This window comes from Lucilia sericata, unplaced genomic scaffold, assembly GCF_015586225.1.
Source record: "Lucilia sericata isolate MDLA Ls3-8-SP2 unplaced genomic scaffold, ASM1558622v1 Contig000350F_arrow, whole genome shotgun sequence".
Classification (NCBI taxonomy): domain Eukaryota; kingdom Metazoa; phylum Arthropoda; class Insecta; order Diptera; family Calliphoridae; genus Lucilia; species Lucilia sericata.
Window position 1 is genome coordinate 1 of NW_023994370.1, and position 26,003 is coordinate 26,003.

The following is a 26,003-nucleotide window of genomic DNA, read 5'->3' on the forward strand; positions in this document are numbered from 1 at the left end:
TACAATATTAGAAAATCAATAGCTTAAATCCAAAAAATTACTCCACCAAAGTCTGTAATGATCGGTTCACAATTGACTCAAGGCTTCATAAAGGCTTGAGACAGAATTCAAAATATGTAAAATCTAACGGCAACACTAGTTTAATATGAGTTACTTTTAAGGGTTTTATGCTCTTAAGAACTGTTTGTTAAAGGGTGAACATACTTTTAAACAGAGATGGAAGAATTTTTCAAATTTTTCTTCAAACTTCAATTTTTGGATCAAAAACATAAAATCAACAGTAATTTCTTTAAAACACGTTCAAATTGAAATCGTGTCATATTTCGTGACCACCAAACATGTAAACGGCGGAAACTTCCATAAAATACATCCTTCAAATAAAACGCTTTTTCCATCCCTGTTCTAAATCGGATTAATTTGAGTTATTTATGTATCTGACTGTTGAATATTTAGTAGAGGGTCTGTTTGTTAATGGGGTAGTTGGCATAACAAATAATGAATTAATGTAGCGTATGAGCTTAAGTTTGTACTAAAAACTATGAAAAGTACCTATTTCAAATTGTTACTAAACTGTGTTAAACTAAACATTTGCAAATCACATTATTCTCATAGCAACACGTAGCTAAACTAATTAAGAGAAAACAATTAAGGTTTTTTTTATGGAAAACATGTTAAAATATCTATTGCCAACTAATTGTTTCACACTAGTTGTTAGAGAGGGTTTTTTTTTTCGCATAAAATAGGTACAATACAATATAAAAAAGTTTATTCAACTTTCGGAACTAAAAATGACTAATCTTTAGCTTCCCCTCGTGCCGCTTGATCATCATATAAAGAAAACTATTGTAATGTTCTTGTAAAATATGTAGTTTGAAAATTCTGCTCTCAGATTCTCAAAATCTGAGTACAATTGTACGTGTACAAGAGCAATTATTGGATTCGTAAGTACTTAAGTAAGTATTGTTGTTATAGTTTTTTATCTTTAGGGGGCTCGTTTTCTTGTTTTTGTATCTGAAATAAAAATATCTCAATATTTGTATACAACATTGTTGAAGGTAAAAGTGGTTGTGTTCTCACATTAATAGCAAAAGCGATAGATAAAAGTAAACAATTGTAAGATTTTAAAACCCAAATGAATAGGAGAAGTGTGCAACAGTAAATTTCTGGTAATTGGAAACATTTTCAACGAAAACAATGTATGTAATTGAGGAAACATTTTCAACGAAAACAATGTATGTAATTGAGGAAGGGAGATGGATCATTAATTAGTTAGTTAGTTAGTAAGTAAGTTAGTTAGTTAGTTAGTTAGTTAGTTAGTAGTTAGTTAGTTAGTTAGTTAGATAGTTAGTTAGTTAGATAGTTAGTTAGTTAGTTAGTTAGTTAGTTAGTTAGTTAGTTAGTTAGTTAGTTAGTTAGTTAGTTAGTTAGTTAGTTAGTTAGTTAGTTAGTTAGTTAGTTAGTTAGTTAGTTAGTTAGTTAGTTAGTTAGTTAGTTAGTTAGTTAGTTAGTTAGTTCGTTAGTTGTTAGTTAGTAGTTAGTTAGTTAGTAGTTAGTAGGTTAGTTAGTTAGTAGTTAGTTAGTTAGTAGTTAGTAGTTAGTAGTTAGTTAGTTAGTTAGTAGTTAGTGAGTTAGTTAGTTAGTTAGTTAGTTAATTAGTTAGTTAGTTAGTTAGTTAGTAGTTAGTATTTTTTTTTTTTTTTTTTTTTTTTTTTTTTTTTTTTTTTTTTTTTTTTGTTAGTTAGTTAGTTATTAGTTGTAGTTAGTTAGTAGTTAGTTAGTTAGCGCCAATGTATCTATCGAAACCCATGACATCTCTCTACAACTTTTTGAAAAAGTCTATAAGTGCTCACTAAATAAACTCCTTTTCCAGATTACATGTGTTTCAACGGAGTTACTAACGGATTTTAGGTTTTTGGTCAAAATACAGGATTTTCAATGGAGAATAGCTTCTTTATCAATTTAAACCTGTTTTAATGCAATTATAAGATTTCTTAGATTTTCGCCCAAAAATATCAATTTTTCATTTTAAAAGTGGTTCGACTAATTTACATGCGATTAAAGATTTTCAACCAAACAATAGATTTTTTGAAGGAAAATATGAATGATCACAAAATAAGCTACTCTTCCAAAATGTTACAGCATTTTAGTTTCTTTGTAGCGAGGAAATCTTGATCTCCCAATAAGCTGTTCTTGTTGACCCATCATATGTTTATACAACTAAATAAAACAGTTGCAGCAATTAAAAATTGTGACATGTACTTTTAAAGTGTTCTTCTTTTTATTAAACTTGTATAACAGGCGTTTGAAATTAAACGCGTTTAAGACTTTAATATTAATAAAGAAAATAAAAAAATACCTTAATCAGCAAAGAATTTCATTGCATCAGTTTCAATCATTTTGACAAATAATGAAGAATAAATTGGACATAAAATGTAAATAATCCTCTTCCACGAATTGTATATAGGATAAAGGACTATATTTAGGTTCTTCGGGTGGGAAGTAAGTGATTTCTTCTTGCTCTTCCTCAGCGGCGGGTTCAATTTCTGAAACTTCTTCAGCTATATGAACACGTTTAGTGGGATCGTAGTTTGTGCTGTCACCTGGTCGACGTAAAGCAGATCTTGCTAAGTGTGGTGTAGAAGCTGCCGGCTGTTGACTTGTTGAAGGTTGCGGTTGCTGACTCTTTGCGCTAATGGGACTTATTATGTGAGACATTTCAAAGTTACCCGTTGGTGCGGGTGTCCTATGCTGTTGCAAATGTAAACGTCTTACAACATTTACCCTCAAATCTGTTGAGGGTCTTTTGTGTATATCGCTGGATGAACGTTGTGTTGCATTTCCTGATGTAGATGCCAATTCATGCTCTTCTACTTGCTGCATTAACACTTGCCCATGTTTACGTCTGTGCCAAATTTTATTATGTTCCCTGTATTCTACCAAAACTTTGCGGCGTACAAACTCATGGTATGATAATAATTCACTGGATATTTCACGTTTTATAAGTTGCTTTTCGCGCACTGGCAACAGAGAGTTTTTCAACGCCAACATACTTTGTGAGGCAGCCAAAGTGAGTATATGTTCTAAGGCCATTAGACACAATTCACCATCTAGGTTGGAAAGTAATTCATTGGGTGGACAATTTACCGATGATACTGAGGCCACCGACAATGATTTGGAGAAAGGCCTTTGTGAAGTATTGTGTGTCTGGGGAGATTTAGTAACATTTGTAGATGCATTTGTTGACTCCTTATTGCCTATTTCGGGTAAAACATTTAGAGGCACTTCATGGAAACCATAATTTTGCTTTATGGAGAAATGTATAGTTTGGAATTATATATGGATTTTGTAAAATAGGTTTTTTTGAACTTACCAAATTTAAGACCTTTGTATAGACTCCTACTATGCTGAGTACTGTACCAAATGTTAGATGTATGGCATTTTCACTTAGTTTGGGGGCTCCAAAACGTATTTCAAATATAGGTTCCCATTTGCTGGATAAGAATTCCGGTTCACAAATTAAATCGATAAGATTTGGTGAGAAGGCTTGCAGACATTTAACGCACAAAATGATTACTTCGGTTAAACTGGAAAATAAGAAAAATCACATAAGGGAATCTTTTATATAGAGAAGACTAAGGGCTAGTTTATAGACAAGACTATAGACTAGACTATAGACTAGACTATAGACTAGACTATAGACTAGACTATAGACTAGACTATAGACTAGACTATAGACTAGACTATAGACTAGACTATAGACTAGACTATAGACTAGACTATAGACTAGACTATAGACTAGACTATAGACTAGACTATAGACTAGACTATAGACTAGACTATAGACTAGACTATAGACTAGACTATAGACTAGACTATAGACTAGACTATAGACTAGACTATAGACTAGACTATAGACTAGACTAGACTATAGACTAGACTATAGACTAGACTATAGACTAGACTATAGACTAGACTATAGACTAGACTATAGACTAGACTATAGACTAGTATAGACTAAACTATAGACTAGACTATAGACTAGACTATAGACTAGACTATAGACTAGACTATAGACTAGACTATAGACTAGACTATAGACTAGACTATAGACTAGACTATAGACTAGACTATAGACTAGACTATAGACTAGACTATAGACTAGACTATAGACTAGACTATAGACTAGACTATAGACTAGACTATAGACTAGACTATAGACTAGACTATAGACTAGACTATAGACTAGACTATAGACTAGACTATAGACTAGACTATAGACTAGACTATAGACTAGACTATAGACTAGACTATAGACTAGACTATAGACTAGACTATAGACTAGACTATAGACTAGACTATAGACTAGACTATAGACTAGACTATAGACTAGACTATAGACTAGACTATAGACTAGACTATAGACTAGACTATAGACTAGACTATAGACTAGACTATAGACTAGACTATAGACTATAGACTATAGACTAGACTATAGACTAGACTATAGACTAGACTATAGACTAGACTAGACTATAGACGGAATGACAATCTTATTAAAGTCGGGAATTTTGTACTTACTCATTAAAAGTGGTTATAACTTCATCCACCATTCCAGCATTTTCAATATCCCTCAATATATCTATTTGAGAACGACGGCCGGCTAATAAAAGTTTTAAATTTTTAGGCTGATGGAACATAGAAATGGCATGACCCAAAAGCATTTGTACCGAACGCTAAGAAAACAAAATATATGTAAAAATTTTTCCAACAAATTTACACCAAAAACTCACCATTAAATTAAACAAAGACTGAGAATGCTCCAAACGCCATTGTTTTTCAAATTGAACCAAATTGACCAGTAAAGTTACGGTACTCTTTATTAATTGCATGGCTGCTGGTTCGAGTGATTGTTTGCTTAACAACAAAGAGTCTACTAAGTATTCCTCATGAATGCCCACAAATTGTAGGGCCTCCTTTAGGAAATGATACGAGTGTTTTTGGAATAGTATACAAACTAATTCTATACCACGAGCATAAATGGGCCACCATTTCTGTACAGTCCATTCAGAATCTTTAGGTTGTTGGAGAGCATAATTGGCTTCTAGCAAATCCTTGGGAGGCAAAAGTTTCAACCATAGATAATCACCCACATCGCAGTGTAAAAATTCTGAGGAACAATTGCCTTTAGCAAAGACTATTAAAACATCGAGTAGTTCTACTGACAGCTGTTGTTTACTGTTTAGTTGTAGTATAGCTCCTGTGCAGCTTAGCAAACGTTGGAAAACCTTATTGCTGATAAAGGGAAAATCCCAATTGCCAAAACCATCTTTGTGAAAAATGCCGGCCACTGTCTTTAAAAGATTTAAACACAATACTAAAGAATTGGAAGAAGTTCTTTTGGCTTCCTCCAACCCCGATTTTCTACTTTGTATTTCCATTTTAACACCATTTTCTAGATACTGCAATTCAGAGCAAATTATATGAACCACTGAATGCAAAAATGATAACGATAGGGAGGAGTCTTCTGTCAGTTCCTCAGAAAGTAAATCTGCTGATTTAATAGCTATAGAAAGACAAGCTTCTTTAGCTCTTACATGTAGGTCACTATAACAGGAGGCGACTCTGCTTAAAAGATGATTTAATTGTTTCAACATTTGTTTATGTTCTTCTGAGGTTTCGGTGTAGGCATGTTTGAAGCTGAGTATAATAAATAGATATAATTCCGATAAAATAATCAAAGGCCTTAAATCCTCTACATATTCCGAACGTTCTACTAGAATATTTAAACATTTTTGGGCTAAAAGTTTAAATTGTTTTTTGGGTATTTCCATGAACAGGGGTTGCTTTTTCAAGAGTATTAAAAGGAAACTTTTAAAAGCCTGCAATCTGCACAACCATTCGGGCATTTCCTCGGGATTAAATTCTTGCAATTTATCCACCGAAGTCTTGGGCAAATCGAAAACAAAATCTAGCCATTTTTCAAAATATTGAGGCTCAAAAAACTTGGTTAAGATTTTTTTCAAACCATTATTGGTTTTAGCATTAGTACAGAATACTTCTATGGCCAATATATTCAGCAGTTGTGTATAGGCCTTGACATTAGGCTTAAACGAGCCAAATAAGGGTTGACAAAAGTTGTCCCAGAAGTTGGGCTTTTGCAGCAGAGAATCTGTTAATAATTGCATGTTTTGTTTCCACAGCATGTGGTATAGATTCATAATTTTACTGGGTATTATTTGTTCCACAATATGAGGATCCTTGGACACCGCCTCCAAATAATCTTCCATATAGGTTACTATACTATCGGAGATTTGAGCATTTTGTTCTTTGCCAAATATACGTTTTTCCTTGTTATAGTTGACCTTAAAGAAGGCCTCTGTAACACCTGGTTGTTTCTCTATACAGGCCTCTATCAACTCTAAAATGGCTATTTTGATGGAATCACTTTCCAATTCATCGGGTAACTTTTGCAAAAAAGTCAATCTTATTTGATCTGGTTCCATATCCAAACAGGCCAATAGAGACATGTTAAATTCCAAAGCAATTCTTTTCAATAAACGACAGGACAATATAGGCAGCCATCTGTCAAAAATATTACTCATGTAGCTAGTAACCACCGGAATAATGCGTAAAGTATCTCTTTGTTTGGGTTGGGTATAAATCATGGCTTCTAAGGGTGACAACTCAGAGGTTTTGAAAATATTACTTTTTAACTTTAACACTTGCATTAGAATGCGCATAGACAAACGCACCAACAGCACCAAACCATGAGTCTGTTGTACAATCCAATTTGATTCCATTTCCATGCAATGTTGTAAATAAGCATTGCCCAGGGCTACAAATCTCAATAGAATCTGACCATTTTCCATAGACAACAAAGAGTATACACAAATATCTCTTAACAACAAATGATCTTTGGGTATTTTAACATCCTTTTCCAACGAAGTAAACTCATCCAATATGTCACATATAAAACCCATAATTTCAGCATAAATTTTATGTTTAACCTGTTGCGACTGGAATCTCCAAACATGTAAATGAGGAAAAACATCACGCAATAGAAATATTAAACCGGGTATCTCCACCTGGAAATATTTACGTCTTTGCAATTTGGTATAACAACGCAGAAAGCTGATATAGGCTTGTAGGAAATCAAATTTTTCCTTTTTCTTTTCCACATCTACCAAATAAGTACCCACTAGATTCGAGTCGAAACAAGAACCATGAGCGTATTTCTTATAATCATCCAAAGAATCATTAGTGATAACGGGCAATATAGCCAAATTTATGACACGTATAAAAATCTCCGCATCAGCCAAGGGCAGTAGAGCTGTGCAGACATTCAAACAATTAGCCATTAATTCCACCGGTGGCTGTTGTACCGCTTTAAATTTATTCAATAAATCTATGCACATCTCAGTAGGATGCACCATTTCTACACTTATATTGGCCAATGTCTTTGTTTTCTTTAAAGCTTCATGCAAATACTTTAAACCCTCATTAACACGTTTTACTCTTTCTATATTCTCATATTCCCCATAATATTGTTGCGTCTCGGCCAGCAGACAATTGATTTCATGATGCAAAACATTGAAATAATTCACCGGCAAACGAAAATGTACACAATAGCCCTCGGGGCGAGCCAAAACTGCAGTCGAAGTGCCTTCTGGTATATAGAAATCAATGTGGGCAAAGGGTTTAACAGTTTGTGTCAAAACATATTCATCATCACCCACCGATTTAAGAAAGTATTTATTTTCATCATAGTAATCGGTGAGTATGGGTAAAGATTCCAATTGTGTTTTAATCTAAGGCGAAAAAAGGAAGTATTTTCAATGTTAATTGCTTTTACGTATATTTTCTTAGATAACTTACATAATTGCCCATACCAGCTTTGGTCAAGGAACAAGCCAACAGGGACATGTGCTGGAAGTCTATGGGGAATATTTCCAATAGAGTGTTGTACAGAGAACGAACGCCAACATCTAAAATTTTAAAAATTTTTAAATATTTTAAATGCAATAACAATAAGGATTTCTTCTTGTTGAGTTCTAGTTCAGTTCTAGTTCAGTTCTAGTTCAGTTCTAGTTCAGTTCTAGTTCAGTTCTAGTTCAGTTCTAGTTCAGTTCTAGTTCAGTTCTAGTTCAGTTTTAGTTCAGTTCTAGTTCAGTTCTAGTTCAGTTCTAGTTCAGTTCTAGTTCAGTTCTAGTTCAGTTCTAGTTCAGTTCTAGTTCAGTTCTAGTTCAGTTCTAGTTCAGTTCTAGTTCAGTTCTAGTTCAGTTCTAGTTCAGTTCTAGTTCAGTTCTAGTTCAGTTCTAGTTCAGTTCTAGTTCAGTTCTAGTTCAGTTCCAGTTCAGTTCTAGTTAACTTACCTTCATTACTGCAAAACTCCTTGGCTAAACTTGGCCAACTTAATAATTCACACAAAAGTTCATAAATAAAAGGATGGCGTGAACATGAACCATCACCATCGAAATAGTCACACAAGTAGGACAACAAATCATAAATAGTTTTACGTACAATACGAGCCACCATAGAATCATCCTAAAAAACAACAAAGCTCACAAATTTCAGTATTCTCTCTGCATTTCTGCACATTTATCTACTCACCCTAAATAGAGGACTAGAAATTAAACTATGCAAATAGTTAAAACATTTCAAATCCATAGCCCTTTTACCCATTTGCTGGCAACGCAAAAGTTGTTCATCATTTTCGGCAGCATTGCAACAGCGTATTTGTAACATCATCCAGGATAATAAAATGGGACCATTTTCTGGATGATGACACATGCGTGTTAAATCTTTATCTAAACTCTCATAGATTTCTTGGCATATTTTCGAAGATGCCTGAGCATCTTTAAAATCAAAACACTTGAGTAATATGGCCACTTCCGAGTAGGCTAAACGTAGAAATAATTCAGCATGCAAAGAATTTGAACTGCTCAAATAGGCCTGTTGGCGGCCAAACGAATGTTGCTTAAAGCAATTGAATAAACGTGTAATCTCCGCCACACTCAAATGTTTATGATCACACAATATTAACAGGATCTGTAAAACTTCTATGATTTCACGAGCATTTCTTTCGGACCAATTTACCAGTTTGGCCTGATAGTTGAAAAACTCTCTGGCCGTAAGTTTTTGTGGTGGCTGTTCATTAATCAAGTGTTCTAATTGTTTCATATACGATTCTTTCAACTTGTCCAGACCGATTTTATCTACAATTTCCTTGTATTCATTGTGATAGGGATGATTGGGCACTTTATAGAATATCAAGAGATTTTTAACAATTTTTAATACAATCATACGTTCCAAAGTGTAATAACCCCATATATCATCCAATAATTGTGTCATATTGTTCTCGGTGGATATTAAACTAGTAAGAGAACTGGCCGAACCGCGGTACTCATTGGCCAAATAGTAACATAAGATTTCCCAGCATTGTAATGATTCTAGATCCTACATAAAGTAGTAATTTAATTACAAATCTAGCATTTTATTTTGTTTAAAACATTACTTACCAACAATTCCTGCAATCTCAAGGTAAATGGCAACAATTTCTCCTGCTTTTTATCACTTAACAATTTTTCCAAGTTGTTTTTAGTTGAATTGGCTGTTTTAAATTGTAATATACCATCCTGCAATTCTTTGGAAACATTAAATAGTTCTTCTTTTACCGTAGACTCAGGTGTCTCATGATGTATACCAGACACCAGTTGCCACAAACGTTTCCAGTCCGTACTGCAAAGAAAAATGTAAACACGTTTTTAAATACATTTTTAGCAAATTCTTTTGTAAATATTTTACTTACATGACATTATTTGAGGCCGAGGACATTGTTTATTTTATAATTTATTATTTTATTTATAATTTTGCAATAAATTTTATTAAAAAAAAACAATTAATTTACTTTATGCTACCGGCCCGCCAGTTTTTATACGGCTTGTTTTGATTCTCCACACTTTTTGAATTCGCCTTAGCTTACCATAACAAACGAGAAGTTAGCAATAAAAACGGGGATATTTTTGGGAATAGGGCAATTTGATGTAAATTTAACAGTGTTGCTGCTGTGAAATTTTGCATTTTATTTGATAAATATTGATTTGATAGAAAATTTTTGATACATTTTTATTTTATACAAAATTTTTTATAAATTTAGTTTTTATAGAAATTTTCGATAAATTTTGATTTAATAGAAAATGTTCGATAAATTTTGATTTTAGAAAATTTTCGATAAATTTTTATTTTCTAGAAAATTTTTGATAAATTTTGATTTCATAGAAAATTTTTGATAAATTTTGATTTCATAGAAAATTTTTTATAAATATTAATTTAACAGAAAATTTTCGATAAATTTTTATTTGATAGAAAATTTTTGATAAATTTTTATATTATAGAAAATTTTCGATAAATTTTGATTTAATAGAAAATTTTCAATAAAATTTGATTTCATAGAAAATTTTCGATAAATTTTGATTTCATAGAAAATTTTCGATAAATGTTGATTTAATAGAAAATTTTCGATAAAATTTGATTTCATAGAAAATTTTCGATAAATTTTGAGTTCATAGAAAATTTTCGATAAATTTTGATTTCATAAAAAATTTTCGATAAATTTTGATTTCATAGAAAATTTTCGATAAATTTTGATTTCATAGAAAATTTTTGATAAATTTTGATTTTAGTTTTCTTTATAAATTTTTAAACAAGTTTTCAAAATTTTCAAAGAAATTAAAATTGTTATAGAAAAATGTCGATAAATACCTCTTGTTTATAAAACATTTTGAAAAATATTTTGTTGAAAATTTTCCATTAATTACCTATTTTGAAGATAATTTTAGATTTTTCAGCGTTTTTGTCTTTAACAAAATTCCTAAATGTATTTTTTATTTCTCCATACATCTGGTAGCACTTAACTATCAATCAAATTTGTTAATATCAATCAATATTGTTTACATAAAAACCTACACCAAACTGTCAAAGTCATTAAATAAAAAATTAGCTGGCAACCAATACTGTCAAACATTTGCCATAAAAAAAAAAAAACAAACATACACCTTTGTTGTCACCTAATAAATTTGCCTTGTAAACAGCTGTGCAGTACCTTTCTTTTGTTTACGTTTTGTTTATATTGTGAAAAAAATACAGAAAATAGTTTATCTGGGAAAAAAAGGGGAGGATTTTTTTAATTCAAACCATATAAAATTAATAAATTATTACTAAATTAAAGTAATGGATCAACCAAATGATTATTTTCGTTATATCTACAGTTCATCATTACATGAATTGGTGCAAATCAAAGTGTAAGTTAATTAATACAACATGAATCATGTATAGCTTATTTTTTTTTCTGAATTTTAGAGGCACTTTGGAAGGCAAAAAACGCCAACCAGATTTTGAAAAACTCCTAGAAGATCCTATATTACGCTTTTCCGGTCTCTATTCCGAAGAATGCCCCTCTTTTCAAGTACGTTTGCAAATTTTCAACCAGGGTCGCCCCTACTGCCTACCAGTTACCACTTCCTATAAGTCGTTCACCAAACGTTGGAGCTGGAATGAATGGGTTACTTTACCTTTGCAATTTTCACACTTACCACGTACTGCCATGTTGGTACTCACCATACTCGATTGTGCTGGTGCTGGCCAGACATCCGTTATAGGCGGCACTGCTATATCATTATTTGGAAAGAATGGCATGTTTCGCCAGGGTATGTACGACTTAAGAATATGGTTGGGTGTAGAGGGCGATGGTAGTTATCCCTCTAAGACTCCCGGCAAGGGTAAGGATTCTTCGAAATCACAAATGCAACGTTTGGGTAAATTGGCGAAAAAACATCGTAATGGCCAAATACAAAAAGTCGATTGGTTGGATCGTCTAACATTTCGTGAAATCGAATTGATTAATGAACGTGAAAAGAGAATGTCGGATTATATGTATCTGATGATTGAATTTCCCACTGTGGTGGTGGATGATTGTTATAATGTAAGTGTTGATGAGGAAGATAGTGGAAGGTGTTAGTTATTCTTAACTTTTTTTAATTCTTTTAGTATTCTATTGTGTACTTTGAACCGGAGGGAGATAAAAATTACAAATTTTTAAGTAAACCAAAATTGGTTACAGTTCCAGATTCGGAAATTTTACAGGTAAATAAAACATAATTTTGAATTTTATCATTTTATAGACAATTTTTCTTAAAATTTTGTTTTTATAGAAAATTTTCTATAAAATTTCTTTTTATATAGAAAAATTTAAATAAATTTTGTTTTTATAGAAAATTTTTAATAAATTTTTCGATAAATCGTTTATCATGAAAAACTCACTTCGACCCAAGATTGAGTTAGCTCTTTTTGAATATATTTTTTGAAACAAAAATGAATAAAAATAAAATAATATTAAACTAAAAACAAATTATTTTCTGTTACATTGTTGAAGTCAAGTGTTTTATAAACAAAAACCAATTGTCTTAATGTAAATGAGTTCAGTGTCACAAAACAAACGACCTGAGACAATGAGTCTTTCGCCCTGACTCTGACCTTGCAACAATATAAACAAAATAAACAATAATAATTCTATGTGGGGGATATTCTGAAAGTGTTCAGGTTCATACCCTACAAAATATACATTGAAAATTTTCTATTCAACTGTTTTAAAATCCATAGAAATGTTATGGCGCAAAAACTTTGTTCAGTAAACATTTATTATCTTAAACTAACAAACGTTAAATTTGCTACTAACGCCAAAGTATTTATATATTTTTTCAAAATTAAGGAATTTAAAGAAAAATGTTTAAAATATTTCGATGGTCTAATGCGTAAAATAAAATATCGTATAAAACGTTTTCGTTCTTTTAAATTTGAAAAATGTTTACAAAAATATTATGTAATATGATAAAAATAAATAAATTAATTACTTTTTAACAACAACTTAATTTCTTTTCATTAACAGGAAAACTTAGTAGAACGAAAACATCATCGTTTGGCGCGTTCCGAAAGATCTAGGATATCTGATCGTGATGCCAAACCTACCGCCAACATACGTGATCAATTACACACGATTGTATATCGTTATCCACCCACTTGTGTTTTGAATAGTGAAGAACAGGATTTATTATGGAAATTCCGTTTTTATTTATGTTCCCACAAAAAAGCTTTGACGAAATTCTTGAAATGCATCAATTGGGAAACACAAGCCGAAGTACAGCAGGCTTTAATTTTACTAAGTAAATGGGCTCCTATGGATGTGGAAGATGCCTTAGAGTTGTTAAGTCCCGCCTTTAAACATCCTCAAGTGCGTAAATATGCCATAAGTCGTTTGGCTCAGGCTCCCGATGAAGATTTATTGCTGTATTTGCTGCAGCTAGTGCAAGCTTTAAAATATGAAAACTTTTCCGATATAATGGAATCGCACAAACGTTTTTTCCCCGATCGTGATATAGTACGTTCTTTGGATGATAATTCTACGCTATTCGATCAGAGTTCTTTGTGTTCTGAACTAAGTGTGGGTGCGGTTGGAGCGGTGGCGGGAGGCAGCACTTCCTCCCTACTAACTACGACTCAACGCAATAACTTACAGCGTGCTAATGTTCAAATTGAACGTTCCTCAACCATGCCCATGGCCATCTCGGTGAATTCTTCATTAGCCGATGAAAATGAAACTTCTATTGGTTCTTTAACCTCTGATGTATCGAATACTCTAATGAGTGATACCAATACGAATGTGCAATATTCCACTATGGCCAATTCCGCCACCAATCTAGCCACATTCCTCATACAACGGGCCTGCAAAAATCCCACTTTAGCTAATTATTTATATTGGTATCTATCGATAGAAGTGGAAGATCAAGAGTCTATACGTAAACAGGATGAAAGAGTACATGAAATGTACGATATGGTTTTGAAAATGTTTATGAAAGTTTTAGAGAATGGCAACTTTCATTTGCGTGGCATTTTCTATAACCTCAAGAAGCAGCAACGTTTTATTGATGAGTTGGTGCGTTTGGTAAAGATTGTAGCCAAAGAAACGGGTAATCGTAATAAGAAAACCGAAAAGTTTCAAAAACTTTTAAATGAAACGGATACATTTAAGATTAATTTCACCAATATTGATCCCATACCATTTCCTTTGGATCCGGATATTTATATAACGAAAATTGTTCCCTCAAAGACGTCGCTATTTAAAAGTGCTCTAATGCCGGCCAAGTAAGTTGTCAACGATAAAACAACTTGATCAAGTTTCCATGGAAAACTTGATTGATTAGTTTTTTATAGAAAATTTATTCACTGATCATTTCTCTATAGAAAACTTGTTCAATGATCTCTACAGTAAACTTGTTCTTTTAAATCGATCAGTTTTCTTGAGAAATCAGTGTTCAAGAAATTACTCCTTATAATGAAAACCTTTTAATTATTGAAAATCTTTTCTTAGATTAACCTTTGTCACATCTATAGCTGCTCATGAGTATGTGGCTATTTTTAAGCATGGCGATGATTTACGACAAGATCAACTTATACTACAAATGATCACTCTAATGGATAAATTATTAAGACGTGAAAATTTAGATCTCAAATTGACACCCTATAAAGTGCTGGCCACAAGTTCAAAACATGGTTTTCTACAATATATAGATTCGTATACAGTGGCCGATGTGTTGGCGCGTGAAGGCAGTATACATAATTTCTTTCGTAAACACAATCCATGCGAATCGGGACCTTATGGTATTTTACCAGAAACCATGGATACTTATATAAAAAGTTGTGCGGGTTATTGTGTGATCACTTATTTGTTGGGTAAAGTTTTAGAAAGTAAAAAAATATATTGAATTTGTTGTTATATTCAAATATTTCTTTATCACAGGCGTGGGTGATCGTCATTTGGATAATCTACTACTGACCACCAATGGCAAATTATTTCACATTGATTTCGGTTATATATTGGGTCGTGATCCCAAACCTATGCCACCACCCATGAAGTTAAGCAAAGAAATGGTTGAGGCTATGGGTGGTGTTAGCTCAGAACATCATCATGAATTCCGCAAACAATGCTATACTGCATATTTACATTTAAGGCGTCATGCAAATGTAGTTTTGAATTTATTCTCTCTTATGGTAGATGCTTCTGTACCCGATATTGCTTTGGAACCCGATAAGGCTGTTAAGAAAGTAGAGGAAAATCTTCAGCTAGGTTTAACCGACGAAGAAGCCGTTCAACATTTACAGGGTCTTTTGGATATATCGATAACGGCTGTGATGCCAGCTTTGGTAGAACAAATACATAAATTGGCTCAGTATTGGCGCAAGTAGATAGTTAGTGTTATGTTTTAAGTATAATATTATATATAAATATCATATAATCTTTAAAATTATCAATATAAATATAATAAATATTTAAAATCGAAAACGAGATTATTTTTATGCTTAAACAGCGATCAGTTTTCTAAACAGCGATCAGTTTTCTATAGAAAACATAAACAGCGATCAGTTTTCTATAGAAAACTTGTTCATCGATCAGTTTTCTATAGAAAACTTGTTCATCGATCAGTTTTCTATAGAAAACTTGTTCATCGATCAGTTTTCTATAGAAAACTTGTTCATCGATCAGTTTTCTATAGAAAACTTGTTCATCGATCAGTTTTCTATAGAAAACTTGTTCATCGATCAGTTTTCTATAGAAAACTTGTTCATCGATCAGTTTGTTATAGAAAACTTGTTCATCGATCAGTTTTTTGTAGAAAACTTGTTCATCGATCAGTTTTTTGTAGAAAACTTGTTCATCGATCAGTTTTCTATAGAAAACTTGTTCATCGATCAGTTTTCTATAGAAAACTTGTTCATCGATCAGTTTTCTATAGAAATCTTTTACATCGATCAGTTTTCTATAGAAAACTTGTTCATCGATCAGTTTTCTATATAAAACTTGTTCATCGATCAGTTTTCTATAGAAATCTTTTACATCGATCAGTTTTTAATAGAAAACTTATTCATCGATCAGTTTTCTATAGCAAACTGGTTCATCGATCAGTTTTATATAGCAAACTGGTTCATCGATCACTTTTCTATATAAAACTTGTTCATCGATCAGTTTTCTACAGAAATCCTTTACAACAATCAGTTTTTTGTAGAAAACTTGTTCATTGATCAGTTTTCTATACAAAACCGAACTTGTTCATCGATCAGTTTTTAATAGAAAACTTATTCATCGATCAGTTTTCTATAGCAAACTGGTTCATCGATCACTTTTCTATATAAAACTTGTTCATCGATCAGTTTTCTATAGAAATATTTTACATTGATCAGTTTTCTATAGAAAACTTGTTCATCGATCAGTTTTCTATAGAAAACTTGTTCATCGATCAGTTTTCTATAGAAAACTTGTTCATCGATCAGTTTGTTATAGAAAACTTGTTCACCGATCAGTTTTCTATAGAAAACTTGTTCATCGATCAGTTTTCTATAGAAAACTTGTTCATCGATCAGTTTTCTATAGAAAACTTGTTCATCGATCAGTTTTCTATAGAAAACTTGTTCATCGATCAGTTTTCTATAGAAAACTTGTTCATCGATCAGTTTTCGATAGAAAACTTGTTCATCGATCAGTTTTCTATAGAAATCTTTTACATCGATCAGTTTTCTATAGAAAACTTGTTCATCGATCAGTATTCTATAGAAAGCTTGTTCATCGCTCAGTTTTCTATAGAAAACTTTTCATCGATCAGTTTCGTATAGAAAACGTTTCATCGATCACTTTCTTCAATTCGAAATTGTTTGCTGCGACATTAAAAAAAAAATAATTAATTTTTTAGTAAGAATTCAGTTACTTTTTTATTTATTAATTATTTAAACGTTAATTACTTAATTTTTCTAATAAAAAAAGTCATTTAAAACTTATGTACGTATGTATTTAGTTTTCATTTAAGAATATTGCAAATTTTATATTAAATAAATTGTATTAGGGAGCCAAGAACGAACGACAAAACATTTTTAACAACTTGAAATTGGTTTTGTTAAAAATCTATTTCAAAGTACTAATGTCGTTAAGAAATTTTCAAAAATAAAAACAAAATTAGCTTAAAACTCAATAATATAAATTTTTAGCTTTTACTTTTGTGCAATGAAAGAGGGGAGGAGATCTTTAAAAAATAATAATGAAAGTGAAATAAAAAAAATAATTAAACAATTCACAATTTGTTTTATATGTATAATTTTTTTTTTTTTTGTAATTTTATAGAAATATTTTTGTCTTATAAAATTGTGAATAAGTGAATAGGGTATGAAAAAGAAAAACAAAATTTAATGAAATGATAATAAAAACCTAAATAAAAATAGCTGGAATAAGGTTTAAATAAACAAAAAATTTTACAACCTTAAAGTTGTGTAATAAGAGTAGAGAAAATGAAAACTTTAAAAACTATTAAAAAAAAAGAACAATTAACTAAATTACAAACTACAGCAACTTAAACAAATATAATGTAGAACGCGTCTTTTCATTATAACGAAAACGTTTTCTGCTTGTGTTTGTGTACCTTAAGCTATTAGCTATCAAAAGATATTTGACGTCTGGCTTTAGCACTATCTGTAACCAATTGTGAGTGAGCCTTGACGGCCGAACCATTACTACCGCCTGTATAGGGACTCATATTACGTTGATCTTTGCCGGTGAAATTCTTTTGAGCTGATCTTCTGATATCACAGTCAACATTTTCACGCAATACCACACCACAGAGATTACTTTTCGAGGAGCTGTTTTGTAGTGAAGGGCATGTTTGTATGGTCTTTGAGGCACTGCAGGAGTTGGAAGTCTGTGATGAATCGGCAGTTATAATATCTTGAGATATTTGACCCAGAAAACTTGTTTGTGACATTGTCATGCCATTGGTAGAACCACAAAAGCCCGATGATGTTTGACTAATCAAACCAAAGGAATCGAATGAGTTGTCGGTGTTGAAAATATTGTGTAGGGAACCTTTGTGACTTTGTGTTTGTGTGAGCAGAGTTTGCGATGATTGTTGCTTAAGTTGCTGGTATTCTTCGGGGCCTATGTAGCCGGACAGACGTGTGGTTGACTGACGTTTAGTATCTTCGATTTGTGCTTTGGCCTGCAGGTAAATATCATCTGCGGAGGAACCAGCGGTTACTGGATAAACATATTTTTTGGCCAATCTAAAAAAACATAACAAAAATATTAAATATTTTTATTGTAAACATCATTTTACATTCCAACTTACCTTAACATAGTCTCACTATTACTGGTACTGCTTTTCTGATAGAATTCTTGAAATATTCTTCTCACTACTCGAGCCAAAATGGAGGCATATTGTTTGAAACTTTCATGTTTAGCATTAATTTTTCTCTCCTGCAAGGCCTGTGAAACGGCCCAAAGTAATTTTTTCTTTTGATTTTCTGTCAAACTATTCGAGGGTGCCAAATTATCCGAATAGGCTTTTTGTAGTTTCGAACCCAATAAGGAAGACACTGAACTAGTGCGTGGCAATTGCAACTGACTATTGCTACCACTACTGCTGGAACACAGTGACATATTTGAAGCTGTTGTAAACGAACTGGAAGCACAGGGCAATTGTTTGCTGTTTTTCGTTGAGGAACCAGCCCCAATACAGAAACTTTGACTTTTAATTTTAAGTGCCCTAGGGGTAAGACCAGTCGATCCATTTCCTTTAAATAGTTTGCTACTTTGTGCAGTCAATTCTGAGGTGTCAACATCTTCGGCATCATCACAATGATTACGTTTACGTTTCAGCAACATATCCAATTGTGTGGTTGTACTGGGAGCAAAGTATGATGTTGTTGTTGCTGCAGATTTCTGTTGCTGCTGTTGTTGTTTTTCGGGTGTGAAGAGTAAAGCTCTTTTGGATTTTTCTACACGATTTGCTAATTCGGGTTTCATGGCAGGTGGTTTTGGTACAGTAGCTCTTTGTTGTTGTACATGTTTGGCAGGACTCTGGAATAGGGCTCGTTTCGAAGTTTCACGTGATGGTCCGGGCTTAACTAGGTCATTACGGAACAAACGTTTGCGTGCCGAAGAACTGGGTGTTTTGCGGTCTAAAAGGAGATAGAAAAACAAATTTAATACTTGAAGCAACGATCAGTTTCTAAAGAAATCTTGTTTCTAATAAAGATCAGTTTTATATAAAAAACAAAAAAAAAAAAAAAATTTGTTCATTGATCAGTTTTCTATAGAAAACCTGTTCATCGATCAGTTTTCCATAGAAAACTTGTTCATCGATCAGTTTTCTATAAAAAAAACTTGTTCATCAATCAGTTTTCTATAAAAAAACTTGTTCATCGATCAGTTTTCTATAAAAAAAACTTGTTCATCGATCAGTTTTCTATAAAAAAAACTTGTTCATCGATCAGTTTTCTATAAAAAAAAAACTTGTTCATCGATCAGTTTTCTATAGAAAACTATTTCATCGAAACGTTTTCTATAGAAAACTATTTCATCGATCAGTTTTCTATAAAAAAAACTTGTTCATCGATTAGTTTTCTATAGAAAACTTGTTCATCGATCAGTTTTCTATAGAAAACTTGTTCATCGATCAGTTTTCTATAGAAAACTTGTTCATCGATCAGTTTTCTATAGAAAACTTGTTCATCGATTAGTTTTCTATAGAAAACTTGTTCATCGATTAGTTTTCTATAGAAAACTTGTTCATCGATCAGTTTTCTATAGAAAACTTGTTCATCGATCAGTTTTCTATAGAAAACTTGTTCATCGTTCAGTTTTCTATAGAAAACATGTTCATCGATCAGTTTTCTATAGAAAACTTGTTCATCGATCAGTTTTCTATAGAAAACTTGTTCATCGATCAGTTTTCTATAGAAAATTTGTTCATCGATCAGTTTTCTATAGAAAACTTGTTCATCGATCAGTTTTCTATAGAAAACTTGTTCATCGATCAGTTTTCTATAGAAAACTTGTTCATCGATCAGTTTTCTATAGAAAACTTGTTCATCGATCAGTTTTCTACAGAAAACTTGTTCATCGTTCAGGAATTGTTTTAAATCTACTTACTTTTCTTTTTACTGCCCGGTGTCATACGTTTGGGAGTAGCCTTGCGGCGATTTTTAACTTTCCTAAAAAGATCGGAAACATTTGATTAGAAAAACACTTTAATTTTAAAGATCTATTAAAAAAACTTACTTTTTATCCAATAAAATTTGTGGCCCGACTAGAGTACTAGTTTTTTGTGTGGCCAAATTCGCGGATGAGAATATAGCACGTCTTTTGGCCAAATGACTTAAACGATTGCCGGGTGATTGACATAATAATCTAGTTATAAATTAAAAGAAAAATTAGTTTATTTATTTGTTAAAGAATAAAGTTTTGCATACTTTAGACGTGTGCTACGTTTCTTAGCTGATGAGGGCGAATTTAGATATGAAGAAGCGGTTTCGGCTCCGATAAAACGCTCCATGACTGATAAACTGAGGTATTCATTGTTTTCAGAGGCCTTGTTTAAATTGTAGCTGAAATGAGAGAATTTTATATTAAAAATTTTGTTTCAAATTCTATATCTTTGTCAAGAAACATAATACATTTTTTAAAAGTGTTTAAAACTCACCACAAACCATGTTGTCTCACACTTAAGATATCACGCCATGGCATATTTTTTGTCTCCTCTAAACTGTGTGTAGGTCTAAATAAACTTGGCGGTCTTGAGGAGCTGCTAGATGCACCATCAATAGCTGTAGATTGTTTTGCTGCCTCTTCTTTTATGTCCTCAATGAAATTGAATATATCATTCTTTTTCGATAACACTGCACTAACCATATCCAATTGTGGTATTGTTACCGAGGGTGGTGGCAAAATACCAGCCAAACATTTACGTATACGTCTCAACATTTCACGTTCACGCCGGCAATTGTCTTTGAATAGTGTATAGGAGTCAGAAGAATTGCCACTGACACCAAAGCAACTGCCTTGAGTTAAACTACAGTCCATGGTTTGATCATCGTTGGCAAAACTAGATTCGGTGGGACAATTGAAAGAGTTATCGGCTAAATTGCAGGTAACAAGAGCAGGTTGGGATTCATTTAATACTGTTGCATGTTCGGGTATGGTTTTAAGATTTTGTGCGTGATCATCTAGTTCTTCGTATTCTACAGTTTCGTCAGGTTCTTGTTCTGGCTCTACGTCTTCTTCATCTTCTTCTTCATCCTCATCTTCCCCGAAAAGATCGGGAGATTTTTCATTGCTGTATTTTTTCAATATAAAAGATTCGGAAAATTGTTGTGAGGTATTAAGAGAAGTTTCCATTAAACTAGATAAACGTCTAGTAGCCACAGGTTGGGCAGTTGATGTCTGTTTTGCTTCCTGTGTTTGATTTAAACTTTTTATTTTACCATTAAATGATAATTCTGAAGAAGGATTCATATCACTATTATAGGAATTATGATTTTCTATGCTTGTTCTTCTAGTCAGGGTGCCATTGTTGTCCATTTCCCGGGACATTTGTATATCTACCGCATTACAGCTGTTTTCCTCTATAATAGTATCGTAGAATTTGGAAAATAACATTTTACCAGGAGAAGGATTTTGTGTGACTTGTTGAGGTTTTAAATGATTCTCCAATTTTAAATTATTTTCCGCTAAGGGTTGCTGATCTTGTGCTTGATTGGAATAGAAGAGACGTTGCAGCTTATCAAAAGGGCTAGAACCAAAACCCTCAAATGATGATTCTTGGCTAGAATTGATGGGTATGCCAAACATTAATTCACGTTGTTGAGATTTCAAGGCCTCTTTTTGTGTTATACTTTCCACATTATTATTGAGCTCACTTAACGAAGGTAAAGTCATGGATTTTGTTGAAGCCATTGTATTGGAATTTGAATAGGAAGTAGTTACAGTTACTTCATTATCATATGAAGGCGCTTGCACCAGATATAGGGAATCAAAATCAGGATGTTCTCCCAATATGGTCTGTAAAGATTTGCAGAAATTTTAAACATTATTATTTTCCAATAATAAAATATTTAGAAATTTAAAGAAAACCTTGACCTTATAGGATGCACAGGGTTTGATAAATGAAGAACAAATTTTCCTAATTTCAAAAAATAAGAAAACCTAGAAACAAATTTTCTTTGTTTAAAACTAAAACTAAAAAGAGAAGAGAAACGAAGCTCAGAGACCTAAAAAAGAAGAACTCACTTCAAACAAAAACACTACTGGTTTTCTTTGAATAATGAATGAGGGTTTTCCTTTTAGACATTTTTATGACCCTAAAAGAATCTTTCAACCTTTAATGCAAAATAAAACTAGTGTACACGTACGCAGGCACGCAGACGTTCTGGCAAAAGACACTCATACACGCACACTCGCAGGGAGATATCTACTTTAGGAAATTTTCCTCAAATTTTGACAACCATAGTATATTTGTATGTTTTGTTTTGTATATACACACATACATAAATCTAATATGTAGGTAACCGTGTGTTTGTTTAAAACAACCATGTCAATCATGTAACTGCAGTATGGCTAGAGAGGGTAACATTTCTTTTCTAATTTCCCCCTTTGTGTTTTCGAAAAAACACATAGCAAACATAAACTACAACAAAATGCAGTTACATTCTCTACATGAAAATATGTTTCTAACATTAAACGTTAAAATTTCGTTAAAAAACTAAAAGTGTAATGGAAAATGAAGATAAATTTAATTTGAAATTATCATTAATAAAACAATTTTATTATCTAAAGACCCTTTAGCATAAAAAAAAGTGAAAAAATATTCGAGTAAAAGAGAACAAGAGACCGAAAAAGATTGTTAACTTTTAAAGAGAACTTGTATATACAATAATGGGGAGTGAATGGTGAACTTATTTAGGGAAACAAAGCACGTCAGCTGTGAATAGTGTTTTAATATACAATCTGCCCTATAAGTGGACTGTTATTGTAGAAGAATGATCTGTATTTCGATGGAATGATTGAAATGAAATGATTCTCTAAATTATCTCCAAAAAATGTCTAAATGTTTAGTGTAAAATCTAAGCGGAATATTGGATATGTTTCATACAATCATCCTTTAACTGATGTTAATATTTGTAGAAGTTTTGAAAGATTTTGACTTACTAGGGGATTTACAATGTATAAAATTAGTCTTTGTTTTGTTAAGTGCTTTATTTTATGAGTCAAAGTTAGTAGGTTATGGAGAAAAGCATAGAAATTCTTTAGTTTGGAAAACTTAAAATGAAAATTATAACTATACTTTGAAAAAGAGACCAGACTATATACATACTTCGGAGTAGAGACTATAGTCTGGAGAGACGATTCTACAGTCTGGACTAGAGACACTACTATAATCTGGAGTACAGAGTAGACTGCAGTCTATTTTTTGGAGTCAAAACTAGACAAAAGACGAGACTAGAAACTCTTCTGGACTAGAGATTCTACTGTAATCTAGATTACAGACTAGACTATAGTCTGAACTAGAGAAGAGACAATAGTCTAGATGAACAATACGCGACTATAGTCTGAACTATGGACAAAACTGTAGTCTAGAATAGACACTCGACTATAGTCGGAAATATATACTAAACTATAGTCTAGGCTAGAGACTATATAATAGCCTAAACTATAGACTAAACCTGGCAATATGTTGGACCAGAGGGGAAACTATAGTTTGCAATAGAGACAAGACTATACTTGGAACAAAAGACAAGACTACAGTCTGGTCTAGAGACTAGACTATAGTCTAGAATAGAAAGGAATTATAGTCCGGACTGGAAAGTAGACTATAGTCTGCGCTAGTGACTAAAATATCGTCTAGATGTTAATATTTTTGTTAATAAGCGTTTAGTTGGATAAGTACAATAACAAGATCTGTGAACACTCGGAATGCCGATCAAAAAATTCAATTTTTTAAACTTCCAACAAGACAAAACAAGTTTCCAGTGTTGTATACAGTATGTATACATAATACTTGGAAACCGCAACCCACAGTGATAATTTTAGAATTGAAAAAGCGATATTAGTGACATAAAAACAACAAAATTTCACTTAATTAGTAATTGTAAGTATGTAAAAAACATTAATATGAAATTTGTATATTATGATGAGGGTATGTATGGGTGGGTATGTGTGTATGGAATGATTTTATGTTTCAGCTTAAAATTTAGAAATCTTGGTCCATAACTTACCCCAGCACCTGAAGATGCTTCCGAGTCATAATTAAACTTGATACAATTATAATTTTGTTTAAAAGAAGTCATTTATCTAGAATTAAATAACAAAAATGTCTTAAGAAAAAATTTTGAAAAATTCCCAAAAAAAAAAAAAAAAATTGAATAACACAAAAGAAACATTAACACCAACATTTTAGCAACGACAGCAATTACTGCACTTTTTTCTTCTTTATAAAAAAGAAACAATATCTTCACAATATTTAATATATAAAAACAACAATAAATCCAATTAAAATATTAATATTTACCTTAATTTAAATAAATTTTGGTATTTTTTTCAAAAAGTTCATAAAATTCTTTTTTAACCACAGCTGATAACTACGAAAAAAGAGAGGCAAAAAGAAAATAAACGCGCGCGCGTTTGCTGCTTTTATAACAACAACAATAATAAAAACCTGGCGCACTTCACGTACATATAAATTTTCGCTGCCGTTGACGTAGCAGCGTATGAGCAGAATCTAAGGTGTAGCACACTTTTGATTTTAAAGATTTTCAATAGATTATTTGCAAAATTTTAACATAATTTTTTAGTTGACTATTTTTGTAGTAATTTAATTATTCTTATTTTATTAAAACTTTTTTAATTATTTATTATTTTAATCATTTATTTCAGGTTTTATTAGCTATACACGCAGCTGTGAATGTGACCACGAAAAAATAATACTCTGCTATGTTGGCTTAGTAGAGTTGTAAAAATAAGGAGTATTTGATTACTGAGTACTTTATTTGTTGGGAATAATATTTTTGGTTACTTTATAGTATGAAACAAAAAAAATAAATTTATTGCAATATAAATAGAAACATAACAAAATTTATTATTTTTAAATTGAAGAAATTATTAGTTTAAATTTATATTAAATATATAAAATGCTTTAGCTAAAAACCCATAGTTATTGAGTAATCGTATTGATTAACATTTTACAACACTAACTTGTAGTGTGATTAGTGTTATCAATGCTTTTCTAAAAAACGCTACCTTGCAAATTGCTAAAAAAGTATAAAAGTATTTTTTAAGTACGAAATTAAACTATTCAACCATAAATAAGTTAACTACAGCTTTCTTTTATTTTTACAAAACTAAATTGATTAAAAAACTTATAATAACTACTCTTATAAGCTGAAACATTGTATAGGCTTATTATAAGTAAAACCCGCTACTTATACATTATTGTTTACCACCATGCAGAACTGCATTTTAATATACGAAAATCACTGGGATGTGATAGCTTTAAATTAACAAGCAAATTCACCACACCAGTTTAGCTTTTAGTTTTTTTTTCTCGTTAACAGTAACTTTTGTAATTCTTGAAGTGATTTTTATTTAAATTTAAATCATATAATAAAGAAAAAGTGTTGTGTTATTGTATAAAAAGTATTTATTAAAAGCAATTTTTTAAATTATTGTGCAAATAAAATTATCAATAAGAAATTTCTGTTTGCTAGAAATCGCAAAAATAAAATATTTATAAAATGAAGGCTTTTTGATTATTAATGAATAAAAAAAAAAAATAAAATAGTAATTTTCTGTGTTATATTGAATATGTTCGGTGCTCAAAATCATAAAAGTGTAATAAACATTAAAAATATGAACTTAATCGAACATTTTGATTTGTTCCAAATCTTACAAGTGAAAAAAGAAAAGCCTGATGACTTGCTTATTATAAGAACTTATGTTGTTGGGGAATCCATAAATTTGGCGGCAACTTTAGGGTAAGTCATATTGTAGAAGATATACATACATACACACATACGTATTTAATAGTGCTACAACAAAATGTAAAGGTTTATGGGAATCTATAAATGGCTCCTAGTGG

General features: G+C 31.7%; 3 protein-coding genes across 4 annotated transcripts; 1 reads left to right on the forward strand and 2 right to left on the reverse strand.

Moving 5' to 3' along the window:
* Window positions 1–2,256: 2,256 nt before the first annotated feature.
* LOC119603966 (nucleoporin NUP188 homolog) lies at window positions 2,257–9,974 on the reverse strand. Its single transcript, XM_037956270.1, has 9 exons — window positions 9,809–9,974; window positions 9,519–9,738; window positions 8,611–9,456; window positions 8,373–8,544; window positions 7,876–7,985; window positions 4,791–7,808; window positions 4,579–4,733; window positions 3,371–3,584; window positions 2,257–3,303 (listed from the first exon to the last, which is right to left on the reverse strand). The coding sequence occupies exons 1-9, from the start codon at window positions 9,832–9,834 to the stop codon at window positions 2,389–2,391; spliced, it is 5,676 nt and encodes a 1,891-aa protein (XP_037812198.1). The 5' UTR covers window positions 9,835–9,974; the 3' UTR covers window positions 2,257–2,388.
* A 1,115-nt stretch (window positions 9,975–11,089) lies between these two features.
* Window positions 11,090–15,389, forward strand: LOC119603971 (phosphatidylinositol 3-kinase catalytic subunit type 3). Its single transcript, XM_037956276.1, has 6 exons — window positions 11,090–11,300; window positions 11,359–11,980; window positions 12,046–12,141; window positions 12,944–14,196; window positions 14,423–14,784; window positions 14,852–15,389. The coding sequence occupies exons 1-6, from the start codon at window positions 11,230–11,232 to the stop codon at window positions 15,295–15,297; spliced, it is 2,850 nt and encodes a 949-aa protein (XP_037812204.1). The 5' UTR covers window positions 11,090–11,229; the 3' UTR covers window positions 15,298–15,389.
* A 1,495-nt stretch (window positions 15,390–16,884) lies between these two features.
* Window positions 16,885–24,874, reverse strand: LOC119603967. Of its 2 annotated transcripts, XM_037956271.1 has the most exons (8): window positions 24,438–24,874; window positions 24,145–24,220; window positions 20,574–21,931; window positions 20,344–20,478; window positions 20,153–20,281; window positions 20,024–20,085; window positions 18,219–19,050; window positions 16,885–18,153 (listed from the first exon to the last, which is right to left on the reverse strand). In XM_037956271.1, exons 2-8 carry the CDS (start codon window positions 24,214–24,216, stop codon window positions 17,526–17,528), a joined length of 3,216 nt encoding a protein of 1,071 aa, XP_037812199.1. In that variant the 5' UTR covers window positions 24,217–24,220; window positions 24,438–24,874; the 3' UTR covers window positions 16,885–17,525. The 2 variants fall into 2 exon arrangements, with proteins under 2 accessions (XP_037812199.1, XP_037812200.1); XM_037956272.1 differs by lacking the exon at window positions 24,145–24,220 and having other exon boundaries at window positions 24,438–24,873.
* Window positions 24,875–26,003: the final 1,129 nt, after the last annotated feature.

What these genes read in the sequence shown, in the direction of transcription:
- LOC119603966 (XM_037956270.1), bottom strand. Translation starts at nt 9,834, where the DNA reads ATGTCCTCGGCCTCAAATAATGTCAT. An exon ending in TTTCTAGTCCTCTATTTAGG is followed by an intron (nt 8,545 to 8,610) that starts GTGAGTAGATAA and finishes GTTGTTTTTTAG; the next exon opens with GATGATTCTATGGTGGCTCG. An exon ending in ATACAAAGGTCTTAAATTTG is followed by an intron (nt 3,304 to 3,370) that starts GTAAGTTCAAAA and finishes TTCTCCATAAAG; the next exon opens with CAAAATTATGGTTTCCATGA.
- LOC119603971 (XM_037956276.1), top strand. Translation starts at nt 11,230, where the DNA reads ATGGATCAACCAAATGATTATTTTCGTTATATCTACAGTTCATCATTA. An exon ending in TGGTGGATGATTGTTATAAT is followed by an intron (nt 11,981 to 12,045) that starts GTAAGTGTTGAT and finishes TAATTCTTTTAG; the next exon opens with TATTCTATTGTGTACTTTGA. An exon ending in TGTGATCACTTATTTGTTGG is followed by an intron (nt 14,785 to 14,851) that starts GTAAAGTTTTAG and finishes TCTTTATCACAG; the next exon opens with GCGTGGGTGATCGTCATTTG.
- LOC119603967 (XM_037956271.1), bottom strand. Translation starts at nt 24,216, where the DNA reads ATGACTTCTTTTAAACAAAATTATAATTGTATCAAGTTTAATTATGAC. An exon ending in AAACGTAGCACACGTCTAAA is followed by an intron (nt 20,282 to 20,343) that starts GTATGCAAAACT and finishes ATTTATAACTAG; the next exon opens with ATTATTATGTCAATCACCCG. An exon ending in ACCGGGCAGTAAAAAGAAAA is followed by an intron (nt 19,051 to 20,023) that starts GTAAGTAGATTT and finishes ATCTCCTTTTAG; the next exon opens with ACCGCAAAACACCCAGTTCT.